This window comes from Lepidochelys kempii, chromosome 9, assembly GCF_965140265.1.
Source record: "Lepidochelys kempii isolate rLepKem1 chromosome 9, rLepKem1.hap2, whole genome shotgun sequence".
NCBI lineage: Eukaryota > Metazoa > Chordata > Testudines > Cheloniidae > Lepidochelys > Lepidochelys kempii.
In genome coordinates, this window is record NC_133264.1 from 81,518,874 (window position 1) to 81,539,212 (window position 20,339).

General features: G+C 41.2%; 2 protein-coding genes across 16 annotated transcripts in view; one reads left to right on the forward strand and one right to left on the reverse strand.

Annotated features, from left to right (window-relative positions):
• Positions 1-7,991, forward strand: part of LOC140917717 (uncharacterized) — a 40,280-nt gene extending 32,289 nt beyond the window's left edge. For all 10 annotated transcript variants that reach the window (XM_073361087.1, XM_073361086.1, XM_073361093.1 and 7 more), the window contains one exon: positions 753-7,991. In XM_073361087.1, the coding sequence (XP_073217188.1) occupies positions 753-885 (133 nt within the window). In that variant the 3' untranslated portion in view covers positions 886-7,991. The remainder of the gene's footprint in view (positions 1-752) is intronic.
• Positions 6,210-20,339, reverse strand: part of LOC140917716 (ligand of Numb protein X 2-like) — a 45,530-nt gene continuing 31,400 nt past the window's right edge. For all 6 annotated transcript variants that reach the window (XM_073361082.1, XM_073361081.1, XM_073361083.1 and 3 more), the window contains 6 exons: positions 19,676-20,044; positions 17,435-17,611; positions 15,077-15,251; positions 14,636-14,858; positions 10,663-10,821; positions 6,210-9,325 (listed from right to left, as the gene is read on the reverse strand). In XM_073361082.1, the coding sequence (XP_073217183.1) occupies positions 9,190-9,325; positions 10,663-10,821; positions 14,636-14,858; positions 15,077-15,251; positions 17,435-17,611; positions 19,676-20,044 (1,239 nt within the window). In that variant the 3' untranslated portion in view covers positions 6,210-9,189. The remainder of the gene's footprint in view (positions 9,326-10,662; positions 10,822-14,635; positions 14,859-15,076; positions 15,252-17,434; positions 17,612-19,675; positions 20,045-20,339) is intronic.

A 20,339-nucleotide genomic window follows, 5' to 3' on the forward strand; every position in this document is an offset into this window, starting at 1 on the left:
GCTGCATTGGTTTGTCCATTCTCAACCTGCAGAGCAACTTCTCTTTTTGAAAAGAAAACCTGGCAGAGAAACTTTTACACTTTTGGGAAGCAGGAAAGAACCTTCCCACACAGTCCTGTGGCCTGAGACTTAGGATGGGGAAAGCTCAGTCCTTGGCCAACACCTGGCTTATCAGAGGTAGAATTGGGCTGTTTTGTCCAGTTAGGAAGTCAGCAGTTGTCTCTGCCAGTGGGATCAGTCTTTTCTTTCCAGCCCGGGTAAGTCCCAAGAGATTCTGCATAGAAAAACTGGCGTAGGTAAATTTTTCAACAGTCTCTCAAATTTATTGTCTACACAGTCTGCATTCCCTCCTGCCACATATTATTGGAGCCCGGCTTTTACAGGTGGAGAGATACCAAAAATAGTTGTAGTAAAAGCCAGAAACTATTCCTACAACAACCTCTGTCAAATTTGTGGCACATATTGGTGCACCATGGCAGAAAGGATTTATCAGCATCCAGCTGGGCCAACCTGTGTAACTCCCTCATGGATTTGACATTCATGAGTAACAAGAGCATCCTTGAACAAGTGCTGATAAAAACCTTTCTATGGCATCACGTTCTCAGCATGTGTAATCTCGATCATGTTTATTCTAGGTCACAAACATGTCATCCTTGTCAGCACCTTTTGTCGTAGGTACAATTGAACTTCTGTGGCAGTTGGCCGTGCTGACGCTTGATTCTGGTTTCTCTCCCCCTTCCCCCTCATTGCAGGAAGCAGCACGAGAGTGAAGAGGGTGAAAGCCACCGGCGCCACAAGCACAAAAAGAACAAGCGCAGCAAAGAGGAGAAGGAGGCCAGTGATGATGGCGTTGCAGAGGGAGATGAACAAGATGCTAAGGAGTAATGGCCCCCAGCTGTCCTTTAGGAGAGACTTGCTCCTTTGTGAGCAGCATGGCATCTAACTTTATTTTCCAAGGGAAGCAGAGATGACTCTGGTGGCCAGGTATTGAAATGCAATGTGACAGCTCAAGCGTTAAGGCTGAACACACAGTTAAACTTGGATACGAGACAAAGTATGGCAGTAATAGTATATACAGCACTGAGCTACTCTTCTTGTAAACGACCCTAGAAGAACTTCATTGTATCAGATCCTATGGTTTCTGATGAAAGGCAGCTTCAGCTGAAACTAATGTATTTAGGTAATAGGGTTTTTTTGCGCAACCATGGTTCCTTTTTTTAAAAAGTAGGACAGTAACTGCAACTTGAACTTTATTGTCCAAAGAAAAGTGTGATTTAGGTCCTCTGTGAGCCAGCTTAGAATCTGGCATCTGTTAGTGAAAGTGTCATCCCCCAACTCCATTTCTTCATAGCTATGAAAGTATCTTTCATTCATCCATGGCAGGATTGGCAGCATATGGAAAGGAACTACTTTCAGGTGTGTCATTTGAACCTGCTTTGGTCTAATGGCTTTTAAAAGGTAGGGCATTCAGAGACTTCAAAACCCAACTTTTTTTTAAACCGATTGAGAATGTAGTTCTACCACATGTTATACCTGTAAATGGAAAGTCCTCTTCTGCGGAAGACTGTGGTGAGAGCAGGTGTTTCTTTTTTTAATTAGTTTGGATTTTTGGTAACAATTGAGATAAATAATCTAACACCTTAGGGAACATGCAGTTTGATGTTGGGTTTACTTATTTATATTCAGCATCACTAATATACCTGTGCAATGCATTTCTCCCCCTTAAGATCTCAGAATAAATGCAATCAAATTTCATGCTCTGTTTGATTTAGGGTTTTTTTGTTTTGTTTTAAAACAGAGAAACTTCAGTGGAAAGTGGGGGTTTGTTACGTATACCTGGTTCTTACACAGAATACTGCACTTGTTTGTGTGAATCCACAAGTCTCATTTTAAATATCTTCCACTTCTATGAATTGATATTTAAAAATGTCTTAAATCCTTCCCCAAAATAAGATGGTTTTGAAATTTTACATATGATTTTTTTGTACTGTAGTTATGCAAGTCTGAGTGTTGTGTGAAGCTTACAACCTTTAAAACTTGAGCCACTACAGCATGATATCAGTTTGTATGCTATGACACTGCATTTGATGGGTCTTTAACTACAAAACCTGTGGGGAGCAGAATAAAACAATTTTTTTTTGTAAATGGGGGTTTTAAAAACTTTTTCCATTGTTTTGAAGCAACAGAATGGTATGAAGTGCACACTGAAGGCACAGGAAAAAAACCCAAACCACAGTTAAATGTATCTACTCCCTTTTCAGTGCTCTGTAAAGCCATGCCTCAACTTTAACAGAACAATTTGGCTCTGGTGATGAGATCTATTGAGTATTTCATGTTATCATTTAGGAGGCAGACTAGGTCAGTAGTGATTAGCTTTTGTGGTGACATCTGCGAAGAGTTAGTGGTATCTGTCTAGCTCTTAATGTACAAGAGGCCAGGTTGGCAGAGAAGCCCAGCACTTGGGAGTTCAGGCATACTGGGGAAAGCAGTATAAGGATCACTTTGTACTAGCACTGCTCTGGCTCTAGAGTGAACGCTTCATTTTCTAGCCATGTTCATTAGGCAACTTTCACAAGGGCTAAATTCATTTTTGGAGAGGAAAAGTGTTCTTACTAAGAGATGGGGGGGAAAAAAGCCATACCAAGAACACTTGTTTATAGCAGAGAGGGGGTAAAAGGTATTCAGCATCTGCCCAGTATATAAAAATGGAGGGCTGTCAAAAAAATTAATCTCACTGTTAATAGAATACCATTTATTTAAATATTTTTGGATGTTTTCTACATTTTCAAATATATTGATTTCAATTACAACAGAATACAAAGTGTATAGTGCTCACTTATTTTTGATTACAAGTATTTGCACTGTAAAAAAGCAATATTTTTAAATTCAACTAATACAAGTACTGTAGTGCAATCTCTATCATGAAAGTTGAATTTACAGATGTAGAATTATGTACAAAAAAACTTGCATTCAAAAATAAAACAATGTAAAATGTTAGAGCCTGCTAGTCCACTCAGTCCTACTTCTTGTTCAGCCAATCACTCAGACAAACACGTTTGGTGACATTTGCAGGAGATAATACTGCCTGCTTGTCACTTTCAGGTAACACTCTAAACAAGAACAGGTGTTCTCATGGCACTATTGTAGCCGGCTTTGCAAGATATTTACATGTCAGATGTGCTAAAGATTCATGTGTCACTTCGTGCTTCAACCACTCTTCCAGGGGGACATGAGTCCATGATGGGTTCTGCTCAATAACAATCCAAAGCAGTTTGGATGGACGCATGTTCATTTTCATTTTCCAAGTCAAACGTTATCCAATGTCACCAGCAGAAGGTTGATTTTCTTTTTTGGTGGTTTGGGTTCTGTAGTTTCTGCAGCAGAGTGTTTATTTTAAGACTTCTGAAAGCATGCTGCACACCTCATCCGCTCCCTCTGATTTTGGAAGGCACTTCAGATTCTTAAACCTTGGGTTGAGTGCTGTAGCTATCTTTAGAAATCTTACATCAGTAATTTGTGTTTTGTCAAATCTGCAGTGAAAGTGTTAAAACGAACAACCTGTGCTGGTCATCCAAAACTGCCATAACATGAAATATATGGCATAATGTGGGTAAAACAGAGCAGGGGCCATACAATTCTCCTCCTCTCTTCCCCCCCCCCCCCCCCCCAAAAAAAGTTCAGTCACAAATTTAATGAACTTTTTTTAAATGCGCATCATCAGCATGTCCTCTGGAATGGTGGCCAAAGCATGAAGGGGTTTATGAATGTTTAGCATATCTAGGACGTAAGTTTCTTGCAATACCAGCTACAAAACTGCCACGTAAATGCCTGTTCACACTGTCTGGTAACGTAAATAAGAAGAGCACAGCATTATCTCCTGTAAATGTAAGGAAATTTGTCTTAGCAACTGGCTGAACAAAAAATAGGACGGAGTGGACTTGTAGCCTCTGAAGTTCTACATTGTTTTGGTTTTGAGTGCAGTTATGTAACAATCTATTTGTAAGTTCACTTTCACAACAAAGAGGTTGCACTATAGTACTTGTAAGGTGAACTGAAAACTATTTTTATAAAAATATACACTGTCATATATATATATTGTGTTGTAACTGAAACCAATCTAGAAAAACAGCCACAATATTTAAGTTTCAAGTGGTAGTCTATGGTTTAGCAGTGTGATTAAAACAGATTAATTTGAGTTAATTGTGTGAGTTAATGGGGATTAATTGACAGCCCTAATAAAATGCACTGAGGTGGTCACTTGGCAGGACTTAAACTTTGGATTAGCAACCAGTCTTCACATTGCCTGTATCATATTGCAAAGGTGGTGATCATCATCCTTAGGTAGGGTGATCTTTTGTCCTGATATTTGGGGCTTTTTCTCAGAGAGGTGGTTGTTACCCCCATGCAGATTTTTCCACTTTATCGGGTCACCCAACCCTTAAGTCAGTCCCACTTTCAGCTAAAGTGACAGGGCAGAGCAAACCAATGGATGTCATTCAGCTGCTAACCTCCCCCTCAAGTAAATGCTTTACAACGCTGAATGGAGTGGTAGAGGTACTGTTCCTAGGGCCACCAACAACTGTGTAGCTCAACCATCCCAGAAAGAAATAGGCCAGTGCTAGAGTGGCTAGAGACTTAGGTATGTCTACACTGCAGCTGCGAGGGCCTCCCAGCATGTGCTAGCTCTGCTCAAGCTAGTGCATAAAAGAGCAGCAGGGCTGTTGTGGCATAGATTAGCCACCTGAGTTTGGACCAAGATGGGTCAGGTAGACTTTTAGCTGGGCGAGTGGAAGGGGTTAGCCTAGCCCCTGCCTGTGTCACAACATATACACCTGCTAGAAGTAGCATGGCTGTTGAGCTGGGCTGACTGCACATCCACACCCATATGATCTGTGCACACTTATTTTAAATAACCCCACTGACTTAATCAAGAATTTTGCCCTGTGTCTCCTTCAAATTCTTCTCTCCCTCCCCACTGCATACGGGACGCTGCCTGGTGCAGTGGGGGTATAAGAGGGATGGAAGCTGATACAGAGCATGTTCATACCTGGGTAGGCTTTCTCCTTCTCCGTGCCCAGCCCTCACATTGATTGGCCTCAAGGGAAGAGGATGTGGAATCTCATGAACAACAATTACTGCTCTAAGTTCCACTTGCACCCTAGATCAGTGTATGTTTCTGTGGAGATGGGGCCAAACTCGTCCCTTTCCCATCAGATGGAGCTACTGTCCCAGGGAGGGAGACGCTCTTGGTTTTGTCTGCAAGAACTTAGTGTCAGGAGAAGAAAAAAATGCTTGTTAGCTGATAAGCATATATAGAATTTTTTTTTTTTTTTAAACAGGAGAAACTTTGCAGAATCCCAGCTCCTGGCCAAAGTAGTTTGTAACCATTTCACATAAGTGTGTGCACCCTGTTTGCCTGTTATACACAGTGGGTCTGTATCTGCCATTGTTGTAGTCAGGATGTCGAAAAACATTTTGCATAAAATTTTCATAACTCAATCTTGACAACGTAGTCCAAAATTATTCCAGTGTGAAACTGGTGTAGAGTCAGAATCTGGCTCAGTGTATACACTAATGGATGTACAGCTCTTATTGTTAAACACTAGGACCAGGTAAGAGAGAGGATGAGTTTAACATTTGGAAAGAGGCATTTTGCCAGAGCCCTCTTATCTGCTTACCAAAAGGAAACATATACACTTGCCTCACTTGAAGAAAAGCTTTTGAGGTTAATGCAGGGAGCCAGGGATGATTTAGCAAGGCCTCAAGTTCTGTTTCACAGCCAGTGGAACCTTTGGCAAGTCATTTCATGTGGTTCAAGTTCCCTACCTGTAAAATAGGGGTAGTGGTAAATGTGGTAAGTACTTGGATAGCTGTAGCCAAGGACACCATTGGTTAATAGGTACTATTTGATTTGGAAACGTTTTATACACTCCTCATATTCACTAGTATACATCACTACTAAAGGTTCAGGCCAGTGGAGATGCAGGCCCAGGTCATCTTCAGCTAGAGCAGCTCTCTTCCTGGGAGATACAACATGACAAGCTTATTTCCTTCCTCTGGCAGAGGCCAGGACAGTCCCTGTCTTGATCTAGAACAATAGGACTGTTGGAGAAATATCCACTACTGATCAGGCATCCTATTTTCAAACCCTCGGGTCAGAACACTCACCATATTTTTCTAGTCATTTTAGAATAACTTAAAGGCATCAAAGCAATTCAACATTTATTAAGACAATTCTACAAGTTCTTGTGTGCAATGCAAACAATATGTACTAAGACTTCTTAGTGATGCTGAAGGCACCTTGAAATAAGATGAAATAATGGTAAAATCACAATGCCTTTTGCAGCATCCCCTTCATTTAAAAACCTATCCCACCACCACAACAGCATAGCTGTTAATAAGGGACAAATGTTACAATAGCAGTGAACACTGCTCTAAGTTAATAGTAACTAGGCTTTGAATGATTAGATGATCAGTTAGTATTGGTATGCATCCACTTCACCATACCCACACAACCTGATGAAAAAAATATTTCCATTGGTAATAAATTTAGAGGCAAAAGAAGAAAAATGCTGCTTGATAAATCTGATTTAAGGATATTTACTTTGTATATCTTGACACCTGATTGAAAGTTCGTGTTGTAATGGTTACAAAGCTAACTTTTTTAAATCAGTATCTACTGTTTAATAATTCTTACCCCTTCATAATTTCCCATAAATAAAAAATTAAACCCATAATCTTGCACAACTGAATTTAAAATTGATTAAAAATTTTAAACAGTTGGCAGAATTCCTTTTTTTTGGTAATTGACAAGCCTAATAATCACTCAGATCTAACCAGACATCAGAGCTTTGTATTGTCCAAGGCTCTGCTTGTGTATCTTTGTAAGGAAAAGACCAAAAAACAAAATCTAAACACTCCTGAAGTTCTGCATTTCCTTCATTTCAGATGGAGGCAGAGTTAATCATACTAGTTTTTTCACAGGCACCTTGCTGACTGAATTTTTACTCCTGCTGTTCAACATGTCAGGAGTAAGAGGCCCAGAAGTCCAGCTGGCCTAGAAAAACTGCAGTCTAAATCCACAGTAATGTTTTATTAACTGAAGAAAGGGGCTGCACAATGCACCATGGAAGCTTTCATGGGAATTAGATCCTGAAGTATTTGCTCTTAATGACTTCTGATAAGAGTCCTTACATACAACCTTTAGCTAATAGCTAAAAGCAAGTTAAGTCACTTGGTGTGTAAACTATTAATCTAGCAAGGAACAGAACGCTGATCTGCTGTAATGGCTAATTTACAGGTAAATCTCTGTCCTGCCAGGCTCTGCTTAAAAAGTGGGAACTCCTACTCCATTATGTTTTTTAAAAGAAATTACTCTAGCTAGTATTTTTACAGGAAAAGATATAATAGAAATGAAAGGAAACTCATTTCTTACAGTCCATGTTGGTCAGAATGAAAGCTGTAGAGAGCATATTTAAAAGGGTTTTCTGTTTTAACAGTGAAAGCTCTAAACCATTTCTACTAGGGATTAGAATTAAATGTAATATATATAATAAATGAAAATATTTGAGGAATAACTCCTATATTCTGAATTTTCCAAAAAGCCCAAGTTATCAATGTTGAATAGCTATATACCTCAGGCTTCAAAATTCTACAAAAAGGGTTAGGCTTGGAAGAATCCGACACTTTCACCGGACACACACACAAACTGACAATATTTCCAGCAATAATTGTAACTTACAGATAAGCCAAGTAAGAAAAATGCTACTTGAGAACTTTAGCATACATCTACACAAAAAAACAAATCTTGGCAGAGAGTTGCAGAGCCTGGGGCAGCTGACTTAGGCTCACAGGAGGCTAAAAATAGCAGTGTAGGAGTTGCCTGGGGTCTGGAACCCAGCAAGGTTGAGAAGGATATTCTCTTTGTATATTTTGACATGTGCTGTTGACAATTGGTGTTTACATGGTTTATAAAGCTTTAACTTTTTAAATCTGTCTACTGTCATTAAATTATAAGCCCTTCCCCTACTGTCCTGCAACTGAAAGATTTTAAAAAGCTTAAACATCTTATCTGTTGAAATTATAAAAAAAATAATTAATGAAATTAGGCCAAGCCTAAATCTACTCCACAAAGATCACAAAGCAAAATGGATACTGTCCTTTTGGAGGTAGTTCATTTCACATACAGCCGTTGAAGTGTGGCTGGAGGTGGTGGTATATAATTTGGTCATGTCATTCTACCCAATTAGCTCTGCTGGGTGGGAGGGAAAAGTGGTGAATAGGAGAGGCAAAAAACATCACTTTCAGACTATCAAGAAACTACACATAAAAAGCAATAGCTTTACTTCCTGGGGGCAGACTTTTCTTGGGAATAAGTGGGCCCGTTATGTTCAGACGGCCCATTTCTAATGATAAAAAGATGGTTTTTAGTAAAATCACAAGGCAAGGAGAGCAGAGTTGAGGAAGGGTTAGAAATCCAACAATTTACTGAACTGGCACCAGCAGTAAGGATTTCTGCACAAGCCAACACAATGCATTAGCACGAACAGGATTCTTAATCTACCTGACAACAAAAGGGTTGAAAAAATACTAAACTTCTATGAGCAAAAAATGTAAACACCATTGGTAATGAACCATTTTATCGGTCCACATACTTAGAGTTTTATTAGCGGCTTTTAAAAACAGATACAAAATGACATGTCCAAGTACACCAGCCAACAGCGACCCTTGACCAGTTTGTGAAACGTTGCTCTTATTTTAGGAGATTAGGTAGGTCTGAGTTATAATCACTGGCTTGGCACAGCTAAAATAGGATTTGAAGGAAAAAAGGAGACTGGCTCAAAATAGAGATGCACAATTCATATAGGACCACTGGAAAAGTAACTGTCCCCACAATAATCCTGTACTGATTAGACTCAGTGATGAAACTAGAGAAAGTGCCGCTCCAATCTGCTACAATGTTGGATCTAAAATTTAGATATATCAACAAGCTACATTTGCCTTCATCAAGTTCTGGAAATGTTTTCTTCAAATAGGAAATGAAAGCCTACTGGAAAGTATACATCATATGCCAAGAGTTCAGGGTTTCCTTGATAGGCCCGCAACATGTTTGGCTATCCCATCAAGCTAATGAGCATCTGGTCCCAAAGAGGCTCATAAATCAAGTGAACGTAGATTTGGCTTTGATGTTTACACAAGACTTCCGGGCCAAGACACCAATGTAAGAGTGACTTTGTTCTTCTGTTCTTTCAGCATGGGAATTAGCTCAGAGTTGCTCATTCCAACAGCAGATACTCCATTTACTGCCACTATTTCATCTCCGCACCTAGTAAGGCAAGAGGAAACTTCTGTCAGGACAAAACTCAAACCCTGCATTATCTCTATTACACCAAGGGACCCTGACTGATCAAGGTCCCATTCGGCTAAGCATCACACAAACCCAATAAGAGACAATCCTTTGCCAAAGAGTTTACAATCCAAATCGACATCACGCGGGAGTGTGGGGAAGGGATGTTCCGCAGAGCTCACATTACTGCCATTATTTGCTTTCTTTTTAATTGTTGGGGTGGAGAGGTTGGGAGGGGATTAGCCATACAGAGATATAGGAAGGCAGAGGGGACAAGTGAACGGAGGAGAGGAGGCATATGAGAGAGGCTGAAATGAAATGACTGAGGGAAAGGGTGGTTGGGAATTCAAGAAAAGAGCCAGTCAGCACAAAGAAAGACAATCCAGAGAAAAACTGTAAAAAGCAGATGGATGTGGATGATATAATCTGTGTCCAAAGGTCCTTGCTGCAGCTGCTTATTTAGTAATAGCTATGGGGAAGTGCTCACAGGCCTCATGGAGGGTACTCTGTCATGCTGGTAGTTCGTGAGCCCGCTTTACATGCTAGGATTGGACTAATTTGATATCAGAACATAGTTGCCAAATAATTGAAAAGTCCTTAGTTGGATTAATGCCTGCACCATTCGCTGAAACTCAATCCCCTTGGGAACAGTGCCAGATCTCTGCTCTGACAGTATCCCTGGCAGATGGGCTGAAAGGGCAACACTGACATCTGCTCTGGAAGGAGCCAGCTGTACATGTTCCTAGCTGGAGGGGAAGACACTGAAAAGGGAGTTTCACAGGGGAAGACAACCATAGAAGTTAAAGAGCCAGTGCATTTCTCTGAGCCAATGCATTTCCTAGTGTGTCAACCAGATTAGTTTTAAGTATCCCAAGCAACAGGGCTTCCACCACGCCCCTTGAGAGATTATTCACAACTGAATAAGTCTCACTGTCAGGAAGTTTCTCCTGATACTCGTTTTAAATATCCCCTTGATTATGCTATAACTAGGATTAAGTGGATAAAATTACTTATTGTAGTATCCTAACTGATCCCTCTCCCACTTGATAATTACACCCTTCATAGGGATAGGAAAAAAAAAAGTGTTAAATCACTCAGGCTTACAAATGATTGTATGACTCTTCCATCATAATTGTAGAAATAAAGGCAGCTGGTTGTGTGGTTATTGCTTAGAGCTGGGATGAAAAGGAACTTGGATAAATCACTAAGTTTCAGTCAGGCTCATAGTTAAAGCACAATAGCTCAAAATTATACAGATCATCTAAGCTCAGTACTTCTGGAATGGATACAAATAATGGAAGGACCACCATACGTACTTTAGTCTTCTGTCACAGAAGGCAGGTGTTGCAGGCACTATGGTTTTAATGAAAAATGGCTGGTTTCCTTTGCCTTCTTCAAAGCCTCCAACAATGCTGAATCCCCAGCTTTCTGAGTTACTTTTACGAAGGACAATATCTTGACAGAAGTGAAGATAGCTGGAAAGACAGACACAGTCACAGAAAAGGCGCACACAACTTAAGCACCTATTTTCCAGCTAGAACTGCTTGACTAAAAATCTTCATTTTTCTTTGTGATGTAGGAGCCCACAGATACCTGCAATAACCCTTGCTAGACTACCTGCATCCATTGGGGGACAAAACCTTAGCCCACCACAAGTATTGTGATGAGAGTAGGAAGCCTGGTAGGGAAGACGGGTCATTTATGTTAATGAGTTATCTTACAGCATCATTTTAAAAAAAAAATAAGTAATTGAAAGCAGTGCTGCTGCAACCCTTATAATTAACCTGGAGTCAATTTTCTGGTTTTACATGTACTGTGGGGACTTGGTACAGTGGCTGCAGTTATCAGCCAGATATCACAGACGGAAAGCAAACATTATGTTGTTAGGTAAGGCAACCTTTCTTCTACTAAATGATTCAAACAATCAAATCAGTCAAGGTTGGTTTCTGAAGGGTTTTTCATGCAGGATTTATCATAAGAAGGACTGCACAATATAAGATATTACAGTCCTATGAGAGATTGTTCATAAAGAACATAATCCAAACCTTTTGAGGTATACCTGCTTCTCAATTTCTAAAATGTCTGATATATTATCATATCAAAAGGCCAAGCCTGCTCACCAGACTTCTTCAAAAGATGACACAAACACTAACAGCATTTGCTCCTGGAATTCACTGCTCAACAGAAAGGGAGAGCCCAGTGACCTATCCTAGATATCCAGAAGGAGTGGCTCGAGTGCACCAGTGCTGTGTGAGCAAACAGAGCAGCCATAAATTGGCACTCAGCAATAATCAGAATGCACGTAATTAACTGTGGCACTCACTACCAGAAGTTAACTGAGGCAAAGAATGAAGGATTAGACTTTTATATGGACAATAAAAATTACCCACAGTTATGTTAGAGAGGAAAACAATGAACATGGGATATCAAGCCACCTGCTTCAGAACATAGCCATCCACTAACTGCCTGGTAGGGTAAAACCAGCCCAATGGTACTATGAAGGTGTCTTACATCCCCATCTGCAGCATCTGGTACTTGCTACTGTCAGACCTAAACATGCTAGGCGAAAGACCAGATGGCCATCCATCTGGTCATGTATGGTAATTCCTGTGTTTTTAATAGCTCATACACAGCTTTGAACAGCAGAAAAAAATCTGTCTGGCCAGGACACCTGGGTTTTTTCCTACTCTAACTTCCAGCCAGGCAGCTCATCAGAGACGGACGGAGCCCTCATCAGAAAGGCTGCCCTTCTGGCAATGCAGTGCAGCAATGTCAGGACAGCATGTAAACACGAAGGCAGCATACCACTAAACGAGCCAGGCTGATAAACTATGTTTGACACAAAGCCGCAAGTGCAAGTGTAACAATAAAGAGTAGAACTTTTAAGCATTGTGGACAGAGGTGTTGAAAAGGATTGAATATACCAGGAAGGCTTCAAACATAACCTCTTCAGACTGCTCTTCCAGCACCAAACTGCTATCTCAGGCTAACAACCAACATGTGGCTTTCCTCAACAAAACAGAATGCAAGAGAACACGCACCACAGGAGCTATCTTCTGAATTAAGCATTTACCTGAAAAAAGACTGACTATGTGCTAGCAGTAAACTTCAGATTTTCACACTGGATTTCAAAACACAGCTCTCAGGGAATGTTTTGAGAGAGCTATACTCAGTGGTAGCTCAAAAATTTCTCAGCAGAGGTTAAAAACACCCCCCCCCCCCAACTGTGCCATGCATAAAAGTCAGCATGCCAAAAAGTCTGAACACCTACGTTTAGCTGACGAGGGCAATGAGTTCAGCCCTAATCTGCGAGAGGTTTGTTTTTCCTCAGTGGTTTAGTGAAATTATAGCACACACAGCCAACTAGTCATTATTGGCCACCACTTTGGGCAACTGGGGAAATTAGTGAGGAACTGCAAGGAAGGAATTATTACCATTTATATTGTTTGGAACAAACGATGTAAACATTGGCAGACCACAAAATGAAATAGTTCTGCTGTGTGCCTCTCAGATCATATCCTAAAACCTGCCCACAGGAAAGCGTGTCAGCAGCCTGTAGCGCTAATATTCTAAAGTCTGGAGATGCCAGAATCCAGGTCAGAGCAATAGAAGGAGATAACTCTCCAGCCACTGCTTCAGTGCTCTGAGGGTGCTTCTGGCATCATGGCTGTCCACCCCAGTGGGAAAAACTGAAAATTGCTGCATAGGGTCCCGTAGGGGAGGCATACAGCCAATGCTACTTTTTAAAACGAGAGCACATTTTTATGATCTTAAAGTTGGCTAATTTAATTATGAATGCAGCTCAGGTCCTCAGCCAGTTACAGTGAGTTAGGGTAGGTGAAACCAAACATAATATATTTGAGGCAAGGTACTTGGTGGAAGCTAGCTCCAACGCCTATACTTAAAACAAAAGCAGACAACTGGAGCATTAAGAGGCTAACCTAATGGAAATGGAATTTTGGAAAGCATTAGAGTCTCTGGAGCTAGGAAGTCTTTTGATAGAACACTCTTCACCTTCCCCGGCACATGTGATGAGATGTAAAAAGAGCTGTTGCCCTGCACTCCCAATACACCTGGCCCAATAGTGACCCCTATGAGGAAACCCCATTGCACTAGATAATGGTATAGAGATTTGGGGGTTAAATCCCAGCTTCCTACATGAACATGAGTTAATCAGGTGCAGCTGAGACTAGTTAGTCTCAGAACTGTAAAAAAAAAAAAAAAGCTGGGTTCCTTTCAAGAAAAAACAGCCAAGACTCTATTGACAAGAAGCCCAGACAGAATGCTCTGGAGGAATAAGATCTGCCCTCTCTGTTTTGTTCTGGGAGTTTACAAACTGATAAATTGCATGAAGGGAAGGTAGCCACAGGCTTTGCATTCCTTTGGTTGCACCAGAAAATAAACCTGTAAATAAAATCAGAACCCTTAGAAGAGATGTAAGCTCCCTGTCCAGCCACTCAAACTTTAACTCTGCCATAACCTGCACCTCCTCTCTGGGTTGAGCTCACTCCAAATTGACCTTTAGCAGAGACCAGTAAAGAGAAAAACCTGCTGCATCTCTCCAGAAATTAGTAGCTGAAAAGTTCAAACCTTAAAATGCTCGGCCACATGGAACACAGCAGCAGAATTCCCACTACCTTTGGCACCAGCAACATGGTAAGCTACATTCTAATGCATTTTAGCAAGGAAATTCAGAATTTGGCATTACTTTCCTAGGATTAAAAATTACACAGCTGAGATGACGTTAAAAAAAGACTGCTTGCCTCAAAACAAAACCGTAAGACTAGCTGCTAAAAGGCAGTAGCAGTGCCTGATCATTGACTTCTGTTAAGTAGAATAGCCAAAGTGGCTTGGGTTCACCACATTTTACCGAGAATTGTTTGCAGTGCATGTGTCATAATTCAAACACAGGCTGTGTAACTGAACACCCTCTCCCTCTCCCTCACCCCCACCCCCAAACATACACTCTTGCTTTTGTTCTCAATTTCTGTGACCTATTCAGTTTGAGAAAGTGTTCAGCGAACTCTGTCAGATACTAGGGACCGACCATATTGCAAAGAGTAGGGGCTCAGAAATACTGAAAAGCAGTGGGAGTTTCTTAATTTATTTGTTTTACTGAGAACACACTGACAACTGATGGTCTCTTGCCTTTGTTAAAAGGGCTTGTCACCAAGTTTGACTTGGTACAGAGTCAGCCAGTGATTCACTTTGCTTAAATGCCAGATGAGGTAGAATACCTGACTCAGTGGTTAATACTGAGGAGAGAAAGAATTGACCAAATAAACTTACGTAGGTAATCCAAGCCATGTGATCCAAAGGGGTGACCAACTGAATCCGTGTTCCCTGATATCAGAGGATGGGTCTGTGGGTTCTGGCACCCTCTCTGGTACAAGAATTTCCAGGGCTTTCAGCACTACCGTGTGGGAAGCTGCATTGGATTTCAGTGCTGAGACAGCTTCATAGTAGTTTAGATGAGTCAAATCGATGCCATTTATATTCAAAAGCACATCTCCTGTGGATTAAATAAGTAGGATGATCATGGCCGCATAGACTTACTGACCTTTTGCAATATAGACAACCTCTGCCTCAGGGCATCATCCAGGACTTCGTGTTTCAAACTTCACTGGTGTTAAATACCAGCTTTCACTTATAAAAGCACTAAAACCCATTCACAGAGTTAATTACTGAAATTATAAAAAGGGAAACTCAGGATCTAGAAAGTCTCCTTACCTCTCTTGATCCTGCCGTCCCTGAAGAGGCATCCAATGGGTTGCACGCTAGTTACATAAATAGGAAGTTTGTTTTTATGGTCCCTTCCACCTCCAATGGTGATTCCCAAAGATTCCTTTGGCTCCTTTTTTATTGCAACTGTCTTTTCCTGGCTGAGGTATCCTTGAGGTAGATCCTACGAAGAGATGGCAATGATTATATGAGTTAATCAATGCAGCAGAATTTAGAAAGGTCCATAACTAGGGTAGGAGGCAGAGAACTATCAATTCAGGCTGGTGAAAGATGCCACATTAACAGCTCTGGAGAGTGAAGTTGTTTGTTTAGACACAAATAGAAAAGTCAGCAGAAGCTATAGCACACTGCACTCCCAAGGTGATTCAACCCTGACTCACAGGGGTTGCTGCTAGGAATGTGAGGGTATCGGCCTATCTACATGTCCATTCGATCCTTTGTCTTCACAGAGGCTCTTTGTGACGAGAGTTTCCCCACCAGGAAGTGGAAAGAAACTACCAGTTCACTTTAGATAGGTCATCAAACATATCAGGTGCTACCAACTTTTTATCTTTTGAACTTTTGTTTAAATTGGGATGGATTTGAACCAGTGACAGAGTAAAGAGGCGTTTCCAAGTCCATCTACAAAGGCTGAGCTATCCAATCTCATGCATTTTTTAGAACAGAGCTTGTTACTAAAATATCTCCGTTTCCATTGGAAAGATCACAATCCCCATTTCTGTTTCAACAAGCCCAGTATACAGCAGAACACCAGAGTTACGAACTGGCCAGTCAATCACACACCTCATTTGGAACCAGAGTACACAAATCAGGCAGCAGCAGAGAGACACAAAAAAAGCAAATATAGTAGAGTACTGTGTTAAGTGTAAACTACTAAAAAAAAATAAAGTACAAAAAAAGATTTGACAAGGTCAGGAAACTGTTTCTGTGCTTGTTTCATTTAAATTAAGATGGTTAAAAGCAGCATTTTTCTTCTGCATTGTAAAGTTTCAAAAGCTGTATTAAGTCAATGTTCAGTTGTAAACTTTTGAAACAACCACCATAATGTTTTGTTCAGAGTTACAATCTCCATTCCCAAGGTGCTCCATTCCCGAGGTTCTACTGTGCCATAAGGCCAAGAAAGTAAGAAGGCAACCAGCAGATCTTTTTCCAAACACAAGATAAAGAGTATGAAGAGGAGGGGAAACTTATTTCTGAAGATGTCCAGCATCATGGCATGGGATGAAAGGACAGTTTATAGTGACTCAAATAGCTCATCTACTTTAAATGAGAAGCTAAGGGTGCAATTTCTCAAAACAGCTCAGCATTATCCTAGCTCTGCTCTCCTTGAAGTCAGCTGCAAAACTCTTACTGACTTTGATGGGAGCAGAATTAGGCCAACGTTGAGTGCTTTTGAAAATCCCACCCCTAAGCTTAGTGAAATATTAGCACATCTTGTCCTATAGATCTTAGGAGGAAGAAAGAGTTAGAGAGAGAGAGAGAGTCTGTGTGTGTGTGTGAGAGAGTGTGCGCGCACACACGTGTTGTGGAAACAGAAGGAGACAGTGGATTGCAGTTTATAAAGGAAATAACTGGGCTGAAACTGCATGCGATAGCCACCAACTCAGATGCAGTAACCTGGGAAACTAAACACAAGTCTAGGCAGAATTTCAGGCAGAATTTCTTCACACAAATTTTAATTTAAATATGGAACAACCTGCCAGAGGCAGCAACATAAAAGCAAATCTGTTCAAGTTCACAGTTTTCTCGAGGAGGGAATCTGAGAGTAAAAGTAACTAGTTAAGTTGGAGAAGTTGCAAAAGTATCTCTTTAGGTTCACTAGTACAGCTCTCACCTCTAGGCCACAACGCCATTTAGTCCCATACTGTGACATGGAGTCACATGCAGTGTTAACATTGCAATTTAATACTAAGGGAAAGCTATGCTTGATGGGTGCTGTCCTACAGATAGGGAATTAAACCCAATGGTTGTTTTACTGGCAGCTGTCAAATACCCAGTGGCCCTTTCTAAAGGAGCAGAGATTAACTCTGCTGTTTTGGCCAGCATTCCTTCTTCCCTTAAGACAGGCTTTGACCTCAAAGGCTGCACAAATGATGCTGCACTGCTCTGTAGATAACAGATGCTTGGTCTGACTGTACAGTTCACTGTTCTGCCAGCTCTCAACTCCTATTGCTTTGCAAAATCTGGTAAAGAAAAGGTGCTATCTGGGACCAAACCCTACTCTTTATAACCCTGCAGTATTCTTGGTTTATATTTTCATAGCACTCAGTGGTAAAGTAATAGATTTGAGAAACAAAGAACCACTGGCCCAGCAGAAAATAGCACTGCTATTACAACAAGACTTGCCTTTTGGTAGTTTGATTTTCGTCTGTAATGATTCTGGTCAGGTCTCCTCCGATGGTGCACTGGACTCCCTCCGTTGCTGCTGCTGCTACTGTTTGGTGTGCCACCATCCTCAACAGCATCTGGCAGCTGTACACCAGACTGCCTTAGGACCACAAAGTTCACTCTTGCCTCACTGGTCTGCCAGGAAAAGCAAAAAGAGAAGCTTGAGACTACTGGATTATTATTAAAGGGTAAAGTTTCACCATGGCTCATGTGGAGACTTAACCTTGTGACTTCTGATGATCTCTCTGAAAGTTGCATGTCTCAGACTGTGTAACATTCTGGAAAATGTAACAGGCATGCACACATACCTCTAGAGACCAAACAAATGTACGAAAGGAGCTGATAAGGAGTGTCACATGTAAGATACAGGAGGTAATTCTTCTATTCTACTCAGCACTTCAGCTGAGACCACACCAGTGCTATGTCCCATTTTGGACACCACACTCGAAGAGGTGAAGAAATTGGAGAGAGAGTCCAGAGGAGAGCAACAAAGTGATAAGAGGTTTACAAAACTTGGTCTAAAGCAGTGGTTCTCAACCAGGGGTATGTGTAACCCAGGAATACTCAGAGGTCTTCCAGGGGGTAGATCAACTCATCTAGATATTTGCCTTGTTTTACAACAGGCTACATAAAAAACACTAGCGAAGTCAGTACCAACTAAAATTACATAACCAATGATTTGTTTATACTGCTCTGTATACTATACACTGTAATGTAAGTACAATATTTATATTCCTATTGATTTGTTTTATATTATATAGTAAAAATGAGGAAGTAAGCAATTTTTCAGTTGTGTGCTGTGACATTTATGTCCGATTTTGTAAGTTTTTAAGTGAGGTGAAACTTGGGGGTACACAAGACAAATCAGACTCTTGAAAGGGGTACAGTAGTCTGGAAAGGTTGAGAGTCACTGGTCTAAAGAGAAGAGAAGACTGGGGTGGGGGGAGAATATATATCTCCAAATATGTAAAAGGTTGTTATAAAGAGGACAGTGATCAATTGTTCTCCATGTCTACCAAGAGTAGGACACGAATTAATCATCTTAGTTTGCAGAAAGGAAGGTTTAGGTTAGATATTATGGTTAGAAATATATTCCTAACGATAGTTAAGCTCTGGAACAGGTCACCTAGGGAGGTGGAGTGCCAACATATTAGATTCTATTCTATACATACCAGCCTCGTGGCCCAGTGCTTTGACATTTACTAACTTGAACAGCATGTTTTTGGGCTTTGCAATCAGTCCTCAGTTCTAGAAAGTTTGTTTATCAGGAACATTTGTTGACTTACTTTTAATAATAAACATCACTGCATAGGTGCAAATATTTCTATGTAAGAACACAGGCTCTCCACAAGTATCAAAACTCTTCCCTTTTTCTCCCACCACTGACTCTCCAAACTGTCAGGAAGAGAACAAACTCTCCCTTATCTTTGGATCCTTTCCAAGGTTTAAACTGTAAATTCTGTTGAAACGCCCTTGTGTTTGTCACGATCTTCAGGCAAAAAAAGAAACCCAGCTCTTAGAAGCTTAAGGGCACCGCCCCATGAGACAGAGCATTTGAAACTGATCTAAACAAAGGCCACTGCATTTGGAGTAATCCTTACACAAATACTTTACACCAAACATTCAGCCCATTAAAATGGGACAGATTTCTAACATGATGAGAATGACCATCTCCCAGCAAGGGGCCTCAAATTGACTCATGGACCCTCTTCCAAATGCAGTTTAACTTGGAATTTTACCACCAGCATCCTGACCTAAATTAAAAATGCTTTTGTTCTGTACCACCAGGCCATGCGCTCTCTATTCAGACCCCCCTAGTTTAGCTCTAGAGACACCCCACATGCTTTGTTTCACATACTCTGTCCTGGTCTCTGTCAAGATGTATGCCTTGTGTGAGGAGATTTCTCTTGTAAAAAGGCTACACCTAAAGAAGATCACTAAACCACCATAGACATCTGACTCGCTGTGGTATTGTCAGATGATTCATGGCAGATTCCCACCTGTGTATTCATGATCGCTAGGAAACAGTAATCCTCACTTCTGTAGGGAAGTCACTCTCCCAAAAATGGTTACTTAAGGGTATCCTAATTGCTCAGGCATGTTTTGTTAGCCCTTGGGTCAGAAACGGAGCAGTGTGAGTGGTGCAGACAGTCACCAAGTTATCAGACAGACAGACAGCTGATCCATTCAATAAATTACCTGTATTATCTGTGCAGCAGCCTCAGGTGTTCCCTGCCTCAGGTCCTGGCCATTTATAGAGAGGACTTTGTCATTCTGACTCAGCTTTCCATTTTTGGCTGCCAAGCCTCCGTCAAGCAGGTCCAGAATAAAAATCCCTGCCTCGTCGGTCTTCCTAATCAGTTTGATTCCCAGCGGTTCAGATGGGTCTCTCTTCATCAGCGTAACATGAATCACTTCCCGGTTAACAGCAGGGCTAGAATCCTGTTTGAGAGTCCTGTTGGAAAATCCCTTTTCCTGCAGGACCATAAGGTGAAGAACAGGACTTGGGTGGCGCAGCAAGGAGATAGCTTGGCAATGAGTCATGCTGCTGATGTTGACACCATTCACCTAGAAAGAGGAGGGAAAAATGCACCATTCAGATCCTGAAGAGCCTATGGGTCTTCCACTGTACCTAACATCACAAAGGTAGCAAAAAGCACACTTGGATCTGCCATGCACGAGGAGCCATCCCTGAGACCATTCCACAGCCTTGAAACTCTCCCATCGACTTACCTTATGCTTCTCATTCTGGTGGAGTAATGGAGTCGATAGGAGAGTGATCGGCGGTCAATTTAGCGGGTCTTCACTAGACCCACTAAATCGACCCCCAGTGGCGGATTAATGATTTTGCCGCCCCTAGGCC